The 14,299-nt window shown below is 43.2% G+C and overlaps 3 protein-coding genes across 6 annotated transcripts in view; 1 reads left to right on the plus strand and 2 right to left on the minus strand.

The window, feature by feature from the left end:
* Positions 1-42: 42 nt before the first annotated feature.
* LOC115450586 (thioredoxin-like protein 4A) lies at positions 43-3,016 on the minus strand. The gene is made up of 3 exons (XM_030178642.2): positions 2,802-3,016; positions 1,300-1,436; positions 43-639 (listed from the first exon to the last, which is right to left on the minus strand). Exons 1-3 carry the CDS (start codon positions 2,877-2,879, stop codon positions 426-428), a joined length of 429 nt encoding a protein of 142 aa, XP_030034502.1. The 5' UTR covers positions 2,880-3,016; the 3' UTR covers positions 43-425.
* Positions 3,017-3,568: 552 nt separating this feature from the next.
* LOC115450577 (translation initiation factor IF-2) lies at positions 3,569-7,532 on the plus strand. 3 transcript variants are annotated; one of them, XM_030178632.2, is made up of 3 exons: positions 3,569-3,979; positions 5,855-5,983; positions 6,687-7,532. In XM_030178632.2, the coding sequence occupies exons 2-3, from the start codon at positions 5,870-5,872 to the stop codon at positions 6,975-6,977; spliced, it is 405 nt and encodes a 134-aa protein (XP_030034492.2). In that variant the 5' UTR covers positions 3,569-3,979; positions 5,855-5,869; the 3' UTR covers positions 6,978-7,532. The 3 variants fall into 3 exon arrangements, with proteins under 3 accessions (XP_030034492.2, XP_037303632.1, XP_037303633.1); XM_037447735.1 differs by lacking the exon at positions 3,569-3,979 and adding an exon at positions 3,991-5,037; XM_037447736.1 differs by lacking the exon at positions 3,569-3,979 and adding an exon at positions 3,991-5,027.
* LOC115450576 (follicle-stimulating hormone receptor) overlaps positions 7,529-14,299 on the minus strand; it is a 50,152-nt gene continuing 43,381 nt past the window's right edge. Inside the window, exons 13-17 of one of the 2 annotated variants that reach the window (XM_037447734.1) lie at positions 12,987-13,113; positions 11,097-11,295; positions 10,642-10,800; positions 10,311-10,505; positions 7,529-10,236 (exon numbers count right to left, since the gene is read on the minus strand). In XM_037447734.1, the coding sequence (XP_037303631.1) occupies positions 8,822-10,236; positions 10,311-10,505; positions 10,642-10,800; positions 11,097-11,295; positions 12,987-13,113 (2,095 nt within the window). In that variant the 3' untranslated portion in view covers positions 7,529-8,821. The remainder of the gene's footprint in view (positions 10,237-10,310; positions 10,506-10,641; positions 10,801-11,096; positions 11,296-12,986; positions 13,114-14,299) is intronic. The other variant, XM_030178631.2, reaches the window with a different exon arrangement.

The following is a 14,299-nucleotide window of genomic DNA, read 5'->3' on the forward strand; positions in this document are numbered from 1 at the left end:
TATGAAGGTTTCAATTCAAAACAGAAAAAAATATATTCTATCTCATTATTATATTTATTCTATAATTACAATATCACTACAGAGAACATTTAAAACAATGCTCTTGTAAACAATTTGTTAAATAATAGCAATGTTTTCATTGTGTAGTAAGTTAAATATTCTGAAATGGTATTCACAAGCGCATTAGGTGCAGCAGTAACAATAGACGTCGCGGTTAGATAAACACTTCAAGGCAGGGGATTGTACATTCCGTAGATATTGGTTTGAATTGTGGTAGATTACAGAAACCCTTGACTCGGGGGTGAGGTCTCAGGGTCAGTATGGAGTAGTGAGCGATTCTTGAGCGAACTTATTTATTAATTTGACCTATCCACAGCACTTTACATCTCAAAGTTCAAATGAGTCACAAACAAACGAATAGTAAACTAATATCTGTATTTTGTGGAGTAGTCTTTGGGCGAGACGACGAGACCGCGGCCCTTCCTGGCGCCGCGGTAAACGGTCTCGATGATGTCGATCATCTCCTGCTTGTCCTCGAGCGGCCAGTTGATCTTATTGTTGTTACCGGTGCCCAAGTCGATCATTATGTGCTTGTTGCGGAAGAAGAACATCACAGTGCATGGATCGTACAACTCATACCTGAAAACATTGTGATTTTTCATTGGTTGCTATAAATATAATATTTTTGTTTTTTAACAATATCCAGCTATGGGTAATGGATTACCATTTCAATGGCTGGCTCTTTATACGATTTCGTTATTTTGGATTTCCTATAACCATATAGCACATTATAACAACTGATTAAGAATGGGCTATCTTCATCAGAGTTTGCACACTGCCTCATAGAATAAGTGGCAGGGTTAAGATTTCGCATGATCAGTGGTAACGCTAATAGGATAACTCGTACTCATTTGTTCTAAATATTACTTTTACTAAAGCTCGGCAATGGACCAGCTGGGGTCGGGGGCAATGGTGATTTCTACTGTTACATGATTTCACTAATATTTATCTGCATTCTGTGGCATATACACGTGAATTTTTGAGATGGGGCAGCAATGGCACCTACCTTAGTTGCTGTAGCTATAAGAAAACTTTCTTAGGAAACTTTCCATAATTTCTTAAAAAACCTAGTGGTACGATTGTAACATGTTTGGAAATCTGTGAATACACATTTTAATATCTTTAAAAAGTAATGTATAATCTTCTAAGAGTTTTATTGTAGCTGCAGCTGACAAGGCGACTATTCTTAATGGCCTGTTTTAAAATCTATTATGTATAAAAAATATAGTATATGATTACATTTTGTTGAAATCAGGAACTTCAGTGATGTCCACTAGGTAGATAACAGCAAAATTCTTGACTTTCTCTGCAATGCTATACAGCACCTCATCCATTTTCATACATGTTGGGTCCCAGTCGTGTCCGAATCTAATCACCTGCAATAAATAATGGAATAGTTCAACTTAATTATTAATACTTTAAAGCAACTATGCCCATAGCCCGCTGAGCTCATGAAAATTGATCACTAGACTTGCAACAATTTTACTTCTAACATCCAAACACTTTCACAAACATTCAGATATTTAATACTTATAAGATTTAAGATTAAGAAATTAAATATTATACCAAGTTGTACTAAATAATAATTGCAGGACGTAAGACGCACACTCCAGTCATACTAATGCAAAAAGGGTTAAATTATTTAATTTCACTATTATTAATAATCTTTATTTTGAAAGTTATTTTAGAAAATTTTATGTATATCTAAAAACATCAATGCATAAACAATAAATCACTGCTACTGTTCAGCAGTACTTGTTTCTATCCAATGTGTGTATTTTTGGCATTAATCCATAATTGGACAGAAATGACAATCAGGACAATAATTGTAGAGTCCACATCCAGGATCAGATATAACCTTAGTGCCACTCCTGGGCAACTGGAAAATTTTATGATTATATGTGACATGAGATTGTCATCTAGGCAGTAAGTGTGTTTCGTAATGCAGGTATAAGTATATGTATGTAGGGATGTTGGAGAATCTAATGGCAATGAATGCAAATAAAATTTAGAAATCAGTTTTTAATAGTTAGTCAATTGCGATAATAATATAATAATAATATCAGCCCTGTATTATACACTATCCCACTGTTGGGCACGGGCCTCCTCTACTACTGAGAGGGATTAGGCGTTAGTACACCATGCTGCCACAGTGCGGATTGGTAGACTTCACACTCCCAATATTTTTACTTAATTATCCTTGCTTTCAAAGATGGAAAATGTTTCAGATTCTTCCTTTTCAGTGGATCTTCTTAATAATAGTTTTTTTTTACCTTCGAGCTCCAAGTTAATAGTATTTTTATGCAATTGTAATGTCTGCCAAAAATGCAAAATCAGAGATTTTCCCATTTTCGGCATCTCAGTGTCATCATATCTTGTGTCAATAAAAGCTATTATTTTGGGCAATAATTCTTGAAATCTCTCTAGGAATTTTCCCGACTCAACCACTTGATGTCCATGTGAATAATTAAAGAGTTTTCAGCAGATTCACTATATTTCAACTCAAATTTGAAGAGTCATTGTTACAAAATTTCAAATTCAACATTTTTATTGTAATACCCAAAATGTCCCCAATGTATAGAACTTTGGAATGCAAAAATTGGCTAAACTTAATTTAATGCTAAACGTATTTATTGTGTTTTTTATTCATAAAAAAATATTTATTAATTACAAAATTATAAAGAAAACAAATATTTGAATGTCGCATCCACGATCCACAAATTTCTTAATGTGACACTTACCACAACGCGATCTTCCTCGGAGAGTATGGCCTGGTCTACCTGCCAGCCATTGTGAAGATGCCCCAGCATATAACTCATGGTGACTACCGTGTGTGTCTTAATAGATAGAGGAAAATATAATTTTCTTTAAAATCTAGCTCAATGTTTTCACTTGGAACATGCCAAAACGTAAACTGACATCAACTGTCAAATAGTAAACGTGAAGTTTGCTCATTAAAATGGCAAAACGTCACTGTCAAATGTCCCTTCTTCGGATATTCATTTTTATTTAATTTTTGTGAGCATCTAAGTATTATAATTCTCTTTGGTAGGTAGGCATTTTATTTTGATTTTTTTTATGTACTTTATACTTAATAATAATATAATCACTCATACGGATAAATGTACTTAAAAGTTTGCGCCCTTGTCGTGGGCCATAAATTTGCTCGACATATAAGAACATGAATATTTTCGTTTGCTACCTGCAGTAATTCACTAACCGTACAATTGTATTGAAACCAAAACATAATTATATTATTATTATACCTATTCCATGATCATTGATATTATTATCAGCTATGTACTTGTACAGATGTTAAGAATATTTTTTGTCTTGTCAATACGGTTTATTCCCATCTAGGATATTGTTGACACTTTATTATACTCACTTTAAATTATTCTTCATATTAATGCAAAAAAAAACAAACCGTGTACCTACGGCATCGATACAGATTATTTTTAAAACATAGTGTAGACTTGATGTTTTTATATGAGAGTTTGAACTCTAGCATGAAATTAAACTTTAAGAATGGCACCGAGTAGATATGAATTTTCAAAGTTCAAAAATACGGTAATACAGAGCGGCGTACTTAGTAATAGTAACAAGTCAGTTAATTGATGCACAGAGTTAACGAAGGCACACGTCGCTGTTATTTAGGAGGCACGGTGTGACACAGTGTTCCCGCACAACTCGCTTCGTGTAGATTTTGTCCGTGGATATTACTGTGTGCTCGAAGCGAGGCGAATGCGCGTTGACACGAAGTAATATTTTGTTGTGGTCCGAAGCACACAGTGCAGTGCTTGTAGCTTTGGTAGCATCAACACTAATATTAACTCAAAAATTCAGTTGAATCTTTTTCATAATAAAAAGTCGACAAACTAATTATTACAGGCGATGATGATCTTTTAACCACCAGCTGGTAGGTATGCAATAAACGCGATCGTTTTAATGTTTAATACTTTATTTCGACAAGTCGCATCGTGTACTTAGCCAAGATTAATATCATTGTTTGCAGAAATTCAATGTAAGCATAGTGGTTCCTGCGTAAAGATCGATCCATTTTTTAAGGTCAAATTCTAATTTAAGCCAAAACTATTGTGTTCTTGAACTCATTTGTATTCGCTCATCTAAACACTCCCACCAGCTATTTATATACTTAATACATGTACGTGCTGTACAATATCCTGTATCGTGCACATTTACTGCGCACCGCATTACACAATCCGCCACCGTGATCAACACTTTTTTAGGTATTACACCTTGTATTAATTATGTGTCTTGAACAAATACAAAACGCCTGAAAGCATTTTAGGCTCTTACCTAATGTTCAGGGGATAAGTTTGTTTACAAGCGGCTGGTGTAGTTGCGATGGACAGTAGTATAGTCTGCAAAATGTAGCGTCTCGTCGGCAACGTGGGCGGCGCGGGCACCACCACAAAAACACGCCGCCCCGCGCCGCACTAGGCCAGGCGGCGGGCAGACAAGGGGCCGAGGAGGAGCGGTGCAGTGCTCTCGCTGGCACATAGCCATTGGAACGCGGTCATACACCAAAACACACAGATTTCTTGTGAAAAAATAACGTGTTGATAGTCGGATCTCGACGACGCGCCGGCTCCACACGTGGCCGCGGGTTCGAGCCCGCACCGGCGCGGCGCGTTCTGTTCACTGGTTTCAGATTTTTTGAAGTGAGTGAGTGAGTGAGAGTTTCGGTCACGCGGCCGCAGCGCCGGTCGGCCGTTGTGTTCTGTGTGAATTTTCACATCGGTGTAATTAAATTAGGTCGTGCATAATTCATTTTGTGAGAATCTATTCGTGTGAGAATCTATCGGTGATCCAGCATATGGGGCGCTGGCGCTGGTGTGCGTCCGCGCACTCGCACACACAGGACGTCTGCAGTACCTTAGAAACTTACCCATCTCAGGTTCACCGCAATGCCCGAGAGCTAGTGAACTGACATCCTAACACAAGTACGTGAAGGTAAATTGTTATTGGCTGCAAAAAATATTAACTGAATTATCCACCAAATGTTACCGTATTCTTTGAAACAAATTGTACAAGGAGAAGATGAGTTACATTGTGATCACTTAGAGGGAAGTAAGCAGATTACGTTAACTGGCATATTGATGTATGTGAGTGTTGTGAAGAGTGCGAGTTAATTACATTAGGTAAGCTGAAACAGAGGGATCTGTCTAGTGTTGACGCTCCAGTAGAGTCAATCTTACTTGATAATATTCATATTAATTTTAATAAGAACCCCCCTGTCGCGTAAATTATAGATAATCCTGTGACCAAGTTGAGAATTTTTAAAGTTGCTGTAAGGCATATGGAGAGCGGCCCTGCGGCCGGGACTCGCGCCGGTGAGTCCGGTGACGACCCACATCACGTGCGGATCGAGTTTCCACCGCCGTGCATTGTTCCGCTCGTTGTTTTAGTCAGTGGCGGTTTACCCGTTAGTGTTACTACAGGAGGGTCATGGCTCGCTGCCCTGTACTGGTGTGAGGTGTGTGACGTCAGTCTGTAGCTTCCAGACGCTTGTACCTATAATGTATGTAGAGCTGTGTAAAGTGTGTGAGTGAGGGAGTTACCTTGGTGAGTGTTCGTCATAATACAGTGTGCAGTTAGTATCTACCTAAGGCGTCAGTAGAAATCGGATTATATGCAACTCCAAAAACCAGACATATTTCCGCATTAATTATTGCAGATGCGGATGACAGAATTATTGTAGATATTGCAGATTTCCGCAACATCTCTGTACGGAAATGTGTGCACAGATAGTCTTATATCGTATCGTTAGTTTCCAGTGACGGCTATGGACGCAGTATACCCTTCGTCCGCGTCGGCGCTGGCGCGCGGTCGCCGCCTTCGCCGCGCCGATCCTCGCCAGAGGCACCACACCACACCCGTCACCTTTGCTGAGATAAAGGTACCCACTTTTCCCAATACTTACTCTTATTTTCATATCATCCTTTTTCACCGTCTAAATGAGACCCCATGAAATACATAAGTAGAGATCCTCAGTGTACATGAGGATAGCACTCTCATGACACCCAAGTCCTCGGCAACGACGAGCTATCCGTGAAGACCGAGGTCAAGGTTATAAAAATTGCAATGCGTCTTTACTACGTAATATCAAATGAATATAGCAATAATAATAATAGCAGGAAGTTTGGAACTATCTAGTAGGATCATAATATTTTCACAAATATTACAATAGTGTTGACGACGCGACGTTTAGTCCTTAGAAGAAAAAAAAAAACAACGGCGTTAGCATCGATGCGCAATATGTAATTTATATTAAGGTTATTTAATATGACGAAATTTTAAAGGCCGAAATATCCATGATTATTAATTATTTTTACGTTTTTCTTTCAACTGCGAGAACTAATCACTAACTAGACGTGAATTTAAATTCTTTACTTGCCAATACTTGTTTAGTTACCCAGATTAAAGGTGAAACAAAATGTATGAAAATGGACCTTGAGGTATCGCCTTAACGCTACTTTGAATAGACGTACGAGTATATAAAATGATTATTTTTGTACTAATACTGGAGTCTGTATACTATACAGTGGTTGCTAATGGGCGCTATGGAAGATTTGATTGACATCTAAATCTGGTTCTGGCAGGAGGTGGACGAGGAGAACGAGGAGGTGCGGCTGGAGGAGCACGCGGCGGCGCGGGGCGAGGTGCGGGGTGAGGCGGGCGAGGCGCGCCGTCGCCGGCCCGACCTGCTCGAGGAGCGGCTCGGCCGTCAGTTCGCCGAGTTCCGACGACGGCGCGCGAGACCCGACGCACTGCGCGAGCGCGAGCCGGACTCGCCGCCGCCCGCCGCCCCCGCGCCCCCCGCCGCGCCCGCGGAGCTCGCGCGCGCCGGCAGCGAGCCCGCCGACTGTCGCGCCCGCCCCGTCGACACCTGACTCGGGTGTACTAAACGGAAGCACGGAATCGAGTCACAAGTCAGCAGTACTGCATTTTGACGTCAACTTTAGTATTTGTTTTCCGTTCGGAGTCGCCGACGATCAGTGTTGTAGACAATACGACGTAGTGCTAGCGGATAACATTTGATACGCTAAAGCGCGGGACTTGTATGTTGACTGATGCCCTTTAATAGCGTCAGTCAATATATTATGTCGAGCAACCCTCCCAGAGTGTACAGTTAGATGTGACAGATAATCATACTATTACTTACTTGGCGCGCGTCACTCTAGTCAACTACGAATTACTTAATTGCTCTATTGTAGCCACTATCATATTTATATTGTGATTGTCGTGTACAGAATACTCGTGTCCATTAAGGTCAAAGGATCACGGATGCTCTAAGTACCGTGTGCGTTTTGGGCCTAGTATTAGGATCAGGTGAAGTTTTACTGTTTTGTATAATTGTCGTTACACAAAGCTTTCACCAGGTTAATGTTATTGTATTTATATTTTATTGTTTGGGATAATGTTGAATTAAATGAGTCCACACGATCGTTGAATTGTTTCGTTTAATTAAGGATACAGTAATATAAAATAAATAGCACTCTCATCCACTCTACACTCGGGCACTTCAATAAATAGACATGTGTATGTACACTTAAGACTAAGGTACAAATAGAATATAAAATTATTACAAATATTTAACAAACAAAGACGCCGGTGCGCCCCGTGAGCATTGTTTGATTCGTCGCGGCGAGTGGCGCGCACGCACGAGCTCTTTATAGGTATATATTATACTGTTTATAAGTATTATCCACAGACGTATAATAGTATTCATTTTATGTCGCCCGCCACATACACCCCTGACAATTGTAACGTGTTTGTTGCAAAACTATCCCGGTTCGTCCGACGTTGCACACTGTCTTGTTGATCTTGATACCCGTGTGTGGCGTGTGCCCTACACAAAGACTAAGGCCAGGCGTAATTGTTTTGGTTGACTCTACATGCGCCGGATACCTACACGATGCTAGCCGAGAAGGCTTGCAATTGTATTTAGCAGAGTCATTTACTGCACGTGATGCCATCACATGTATTTGACGGCATAATAATATGTCCTGCATCGTGTATTGTCACTGCTCTAAGCTTGGAGCTGGTCACTCGGGCGTCGCGTCAGAACTAGAAATGCTCGCGAGAACATTATTTTACTAACTTATACGCATTATAATTGGCACTCTGAAGCCGTCTCTGGCTTCCACTACGAGTCTAGGACCTTTGTCCACATACAAAACCTACCAACGTATACTACGAAACGACCTAGTACTACACTTACAATTAGCTAGTTCGCTAGCTCACCTAGTGTCGGTGTCATTGTACACTACATCCGCGCAGTCGGCTGAGCCGCGCTAGTATACATCATGTCGTTTGTTATATTATGTTTTTAATTATAGATTAACGTTATAAATTTTTCCTAAATAAATAATTATTTTTCATAATACTTCATTTACATGACCCACGTGACCGACGCGTGCCGACGTCATGGACGTGTTAATACTGTACAATATTATATTACTTAGTTGTTAATTTATTTGTCAATAAAGGTACCCGAAGTACTCGCAACATTTGACGCTCAAACGTAACGAACGGCAGCAGTGAGCGGGCAATTGCGGACGAATGTAGTCGCCGGCCACCTAAACCATGCGGAGAGAGAAACAGAATCGTCGTGTACTGACGGCGAATGCATTCTAATGGACGGCTCTATAAGACACTCCTTCGGATTGCGACGTCGGCGGGGGCTAGATCGGGTGGCGCGAGGAATGGATTGCGTGGGGGGCGGGCACCTCCCTCAGCGCGACTCCGGCTCCTCCTGCTGCAGCTCTGCCTCCGCCGCCGAGGGGATCGTGTGCAGGTGGCGCGGCGCCGGTAGCGCCGGCGGCGACAGCGGCGGCTCGTCCGCGGACACGGCCGGCTGGCGCGTGAGGCGAGGCCGGCCCGCGCCCGCCCCCGGCCCCGCGCCCGCCACCCCCGCGCCCGGCGCCGCCGACGCGCTGCCGCCGGACCGCGACGTGCGCCACGTGCCCGTCGACGCGGTCGCGTTCGACCCGGACGAGTCGTTGCGCGATGACGACAGATTCGAGTCCTGCGATGTTTTGCGCGCGACTAGCCACGAGGCAGCGCGGCGAGGCGGTGGCGGGGGCCGGCCGTAAGTGCGCCATGAGTCCGACCGCGACGACGAGAACTCCACCGACGATGATACGGAACCGGCGCGCGCCGGCGCCGCCGCGGGCTGGCGAGGCGCGGGCGCGGGGGCCGGCGTCGAGCGGCGGCCGCATGCGCGCAACCAACGCAGTAGTCGCTCCCCACTGGCGGGCTCCCGCGCGGGTCCGTCGGCCGCGCCCGTGCCGACGGTGCCGCCGCCGCCCCCGGCCGGCAGTAGGCGGCGGCACGCGCAAGCAGCGCCGTGCTGACCGCGGGAGGACCGCTCCGCGAGACTGTTCGTGTTCGCGGGCGTTTGTCTGTTACTAAAATTGGATGAGTGCCGACAGCGGCCGATGCCTCGCGTGACTCGCGACTCCTCTATAGCCTTGCATACGAGCGCGCAGTCCTTTTTGAATTGCTTCGTGAGTATAGCGTAAAGAAATGGATTGCAGCACGAGTTGAGCGGCAACACGAACACGGTGAACACCTTCGCCTCTTCGAGGGAAACCAGCTGCGCGCCGAAGGCGGCCGTTAAAGCGAAGAAAGCTATCGGCGACCAGCAGAGGAAGTCAGTAAAGACGAGCAGCGCCATGCGTTTCGCGATACGCGAGTCGTTAGAATTCCAGGCTTGCGAGCCACGGATGGCGCAGTACATCTTGAGGTAGCAGCCGAGCAGCACGAGGAATGCGACGCCGTTGATGGCGAGCAGCGTCACCACGTAGCCAAGCGCGACCGGCGTGCTTGTCTCGAAGGGCAGACACACTGCGAACTTGCGGTAGTCGGACACGCCGAGGAGCGGCAGCGCGGCCGCTGTCAGCGAGAACGCCCAGCCGGCCGCCATGACGAACGCGGCGTGCCGCAGCGACAGCCGCTTGTTGAGGTGCATGGCGTGCGTGATCGCGTAGTTGCGCTCCAGTGTGATGACGGCGAGCGTGTACACGGACAGCTCCGACGAGAGCACGCCCAGGAAGCCCGCCAGCCGGCAGCCACCCGACATCTGCCACGCGATTGCGTGTGCGCGAAACTCGCCCAGCGTGCCCGCGTCTACCACTGCCAGGAACCCTGCCAACAAAACCATATTATCAACTCGGTCGCATCTCGCAGTCGGGGTTCCACCACTCGCTGCACCAACTCACCCAGATAGATGCCCATGAAGAAGTCAGCAGCGGCGAGGTTGGTGACGAGGAAGCGCGGAACGTCAATGCGGCTGCGGCTGCACACCAGTACGAACACGACGGTGCCGTTGCCAAGCAGCGCCAGCAGGAACACAGCCCACACGCCGCACCGCAGCGTCCACCAGTCGAACAGGTCCACGCACGGAAGGAACGGACCTGAATCATCGATACTTATCGACGACTTACGATATTTGTCTATGCATAGCGCAACATTAGCGGAACTATTTGGCTAAATAACCATTTCGTTAAACAATGGTTACCTGTCGACTTGTGAGTGGTGGCGGACACGTACCTGGCAGCGGCAGACACTGCACGCGCCGCGGAGGCTCGACGCGCAGGTCGGTGGCGTGCCACAGCTCGTCGTCGGCGGCGGAGGTGCCCCCCGTGCCTCCAGCACCCCAGCTCTCCAACATCGCCTGCCAGCGGCTGCCGCCCAGCGCTGACACGTTCACTGACGACAATGCAATACGACATTGTAGTTTTTGCTAGCGACTTGTAAGATTTTTTCGCAATAAAAGTCCTCGCTATATATTTTCCCGGGATAGAAAGTAGTCTACGTACTTCCCAGTCTCTTAAAATATCTCCTTACCATATTTCATCGAAAGTTGTTTAGTAGTTTTTGAGTTTATTTCATTCAGACAGGCAGACAGATGCGGCATGCGGCCATCGCCTGATAACCATCTGTTACCATGCGATAATAGATTGAGTAAATGTTTGAACTGTAATGTAACGGTGAGAGATACTGACGGTGCGCCCAGACGTCGGTGGCGTTGGCCCAGGCGGCGGCGTCCACGTGCTGCGGCGGCACTATGACCAGGTCGGTGGGCCCCTCGTCGTCCGCGCTCTCCGCCTCCGCGCCGCCGCCCCCGCCGCCCCCGCCGCCGCTCACGCCCTCCATTAGCGGCAGGAACTCGCAGCAGTGGTACGCATACGACAACACCAGCGTCTGCAGATTGGTAAATAACAATAAATATCATTGTGCGTGAGGAATGTGCATAACATAACCTGCGAGGACACTTCTGTATTCAGGAATTTGCGTTCTTTTATCTCCTCTGGTGGCCTGTTACGCTGCGACTAACTTCACGCCGTCGCATAGGATCGCCGTTTGAGCATGCTATGTACAATGAACGTACAATGAAGTCTTTTGGGAACAGGTATTTAACCCTTCTTACGCCCGAATACACAAACGATACTTAAATATTTAAGATGGCCTAACGGATTTAAGCATTCGTTATCTTTGAAATTGGTATACTGAAACGTCACTTATTTCCTAACCTTAAATTTAAGGCGACGAAGGTTTAAGGTCCGCTTATTGATTCAAACGGTATTCACAAACCCTGCTTAAGGCGATACCTCAAGGTCCATTTTCATACATTTTGTTTCGGCTTTAATCTGGGTAACTAAACAAGTATTGGCAAGTAAAGAATTTAAATTCACGTCTAGTTAGTGATTAGTTCTCGCAGTTGAAAGAAAAACGTAAAAATAATTAATAATCATGGATATTTCGGCCTTTAAAATTTCGTCATATTAAATTTTAGTATCAGTATTCGGGCGTTAGCCATTTCGTGGAAATATATCAAAATGATAAGAGAATTAGATGTCGGTTGTAACTTGTATGAAGGCAATTCTCTATAAAACAAAACAGGTTTTAAATGTTCAATCTGTTGGAAACCTCTATAAATATAAAACATAAGTTGTAAGTTAAAGTTATAGCGCCCCCCGGGCCGCCAGACACCGTTGTTGACATTTGATTGATCGCGTAAGTTCGGTGAATGAGTGACGGTGACTGATCGCCTGTTTACTTTATAAGCGTATCATTTTACTTACATTACCTTATACGTACATAAAAATGGTTAAAGATCAGTTCAAAGCCGCCGCAACTCCGTCTGAACGATATGAGAATAGGTTTTCTTCATTTTACTACAATCTAACGCGGATGGCGGACCCCTCTTTAATTCAGTATCTAGTCTGGCGCTATAATCACTAAAAAATTTATTCTTCTTTGCATAAACCATAATACACTCTGGAGATAGTCATCATGCATTAAGTTGCTGCTAACATAGAATCCGCCTCCACACACTTTCATTGAGTTATAATTTATGAAGTTCAAGCAGATCCGTCGTAGTTTATTTATTTTTGTGATTTGTTTAACAACAAAAGAACAGCATTAAAAATAGCCTTATCTGCTGCCGTTACTGAAAACACATTTGACTAAAAATGATAATACTACTTATGTCATAAAATAATGTCTAATCATTTTACTATTATTATTATTATTATTATTATATATATATATATATATATATATATATATATATATATATATATATATATATATATATATATTGTAATTTATTAAATTATCGTCTTCTAAATAAATTTAGTATTAATTGTTGAACAACAATTCGATCTACATAGTATTTCTTCGAGATCTACATAGTATTTGTTACCTAATCTAGCTTTATACTTTGTTATTTACGTCTAAACTTTCTGACTGCACATGTATAATGTTTTGCTGCCATTACATACCCCTTTTATTATCTTTAGGATAATTGAAACTATTGAATGTATTGAATTAGGTTAAAAATGAATTAAGTTTGAATTATATTGAAGTTGTTGTTGTGTTTGACGGCTGACCTGTATCCGCGGGAAGAGCTCCGGCGGGTGGAAGTGTCGCAGGTGGAGGTTGTTGTGCGCCTTGAGATGCAGCAGGCGCTGCAGCCCGCTCGCCGGCAACCACGGGAACACGTTGTTGCCCAAGTTCCTGCACACGTCATCTTCATTTAATTTAATTACCTTATTACCACTTTTATAGTAATCAATAAAGTGGTTAAACATTCAGTTACCCGATCCATCTATGAATATTCTTAATCCGAAAAAAATCCTAGGCAATAGATACTGGGGCAGGTTGGGGATGTGGATCTTCGCTAATCTATTGTAATTTACTGTTATTATAATTTGTGACGCGTCGGTCAAGTCGGCTAATATATCCAATAATCAAAACTGACAACAACGTGGTTTTACCACTTAAATCAAATTTATAATGGTTATATTTTTTAAGCTTACGGGTTTTCCACACGAAACTCTACAGCAATCATCACGTATCGCTCCTATGTTATGGGAGCGCGGCACAACATTATCTAAACTGCTCACGCATTTGGAGTTGTTTTTAACTAGGGCAACGCTGACCCCAGCCGTGAGTCACGGATGCCCTACCGGTGCCAATATTTTGTTCATCAAATCTGAGGTTTGAAGTTATTATAAAATAAATACTATTTTAAGTGATGTTTCGATCGACTACTACTATTTTTATACATTTGAATGACATAGACCTGCAAATCGTTCGGATAATCAGTAATAGTAAAAGCCATAAACAGTAAAAGTGTTTTCGAAACGTAGTGTTAATGTTGTAGTAAATGTATTACCCGGCACTGCTGGCGAGAGAGCTAATTATCGGAGCCTCCGGTATATTTAAAAGATGAAAGTAATTATGGTGTTTAAACAATGGTTGTAGAATTAATTTACGATACCTACCGAGAAATCTCTCGCACTCAAGGGCTCTAAACACCTAGTGACATTATTCAACAACCTTGAAAACCAGTATGCTTGAAGCAGTACAGTGATAAATTGTAATCTATTTGTATGTATGGACGTATCGTGTATCCTCTCAAATCATTTAAAATATTAAAATTACTTAAAACTTTGCTAAAACGTTCATTTTTTTATTGTTCATTAACCTTTGCCTGCGACTCAGCTCGCGTGAAAAAGCTCTTCTGAGATAAATATTTAGTACTTAGAAGTAATGTAGCTTCCTAATAATGAAATAATTTTCAAATTTGATTCAGTAGTTCCAAGAGATTAGCTCCAACAAACCATTAAACAAATAAACAAACTTATCCTCTTTATAATATTACTATAGATAGATTATGTCGTAAGTTATTCGTTATTTA

This window comes from Manduca sexta, chromosome 7, assembly GCF_014839805.1.
Source record: "Manduca sexta isolate Smith_Timp_Sample1 chromosome 7, JHU_Msex_v1.0, whole genome shotgun sequence".
NCBI lineage: Eukaryota > Metazoa > Arthropoda > Insecta > Lepidoptera > Sphingidae > Manduca > Manduca sexta.

Bases quoted from the DNA above. Each gene is read 5' to 3' on its own strand.
- LOC115450586 (XM_030178642.2), bottom strand. From the start codon at position 2,879: ATGAGTTATATGCTGGGGCATCTTCACAATGGCTGGCAGGTAGACCAG. The intron at 1,437-2,801 runs GTAAGTGTCACA...TATTTATTGCAG, and splicing joins CCGAGGAAGATCGCGTTGTG to GTGATTAGATTCGGACACGA. The intron at 640-1,299 runs GTAATCATATAC...CAATGTTTTCAG, and splicing joins GTTCCTGATTTCAACAAAAT to GTATGAGTTGTACGATCCAT.
- LOC115450577 (XM_030178632.2), top strand. From the start codon at position 5,870: ATGGACGCAGTATACCCTTCGTCCGCGTCGGCGCTGGCGCGCGGTCGC. The intron at 5,984-6,686 runs GTACCCACTTTT...TGGTTCTGGCAG, and splicing joins TCACCTTTGCTGAGATAAAG to GAGGTGGACGAGGAGAACGA.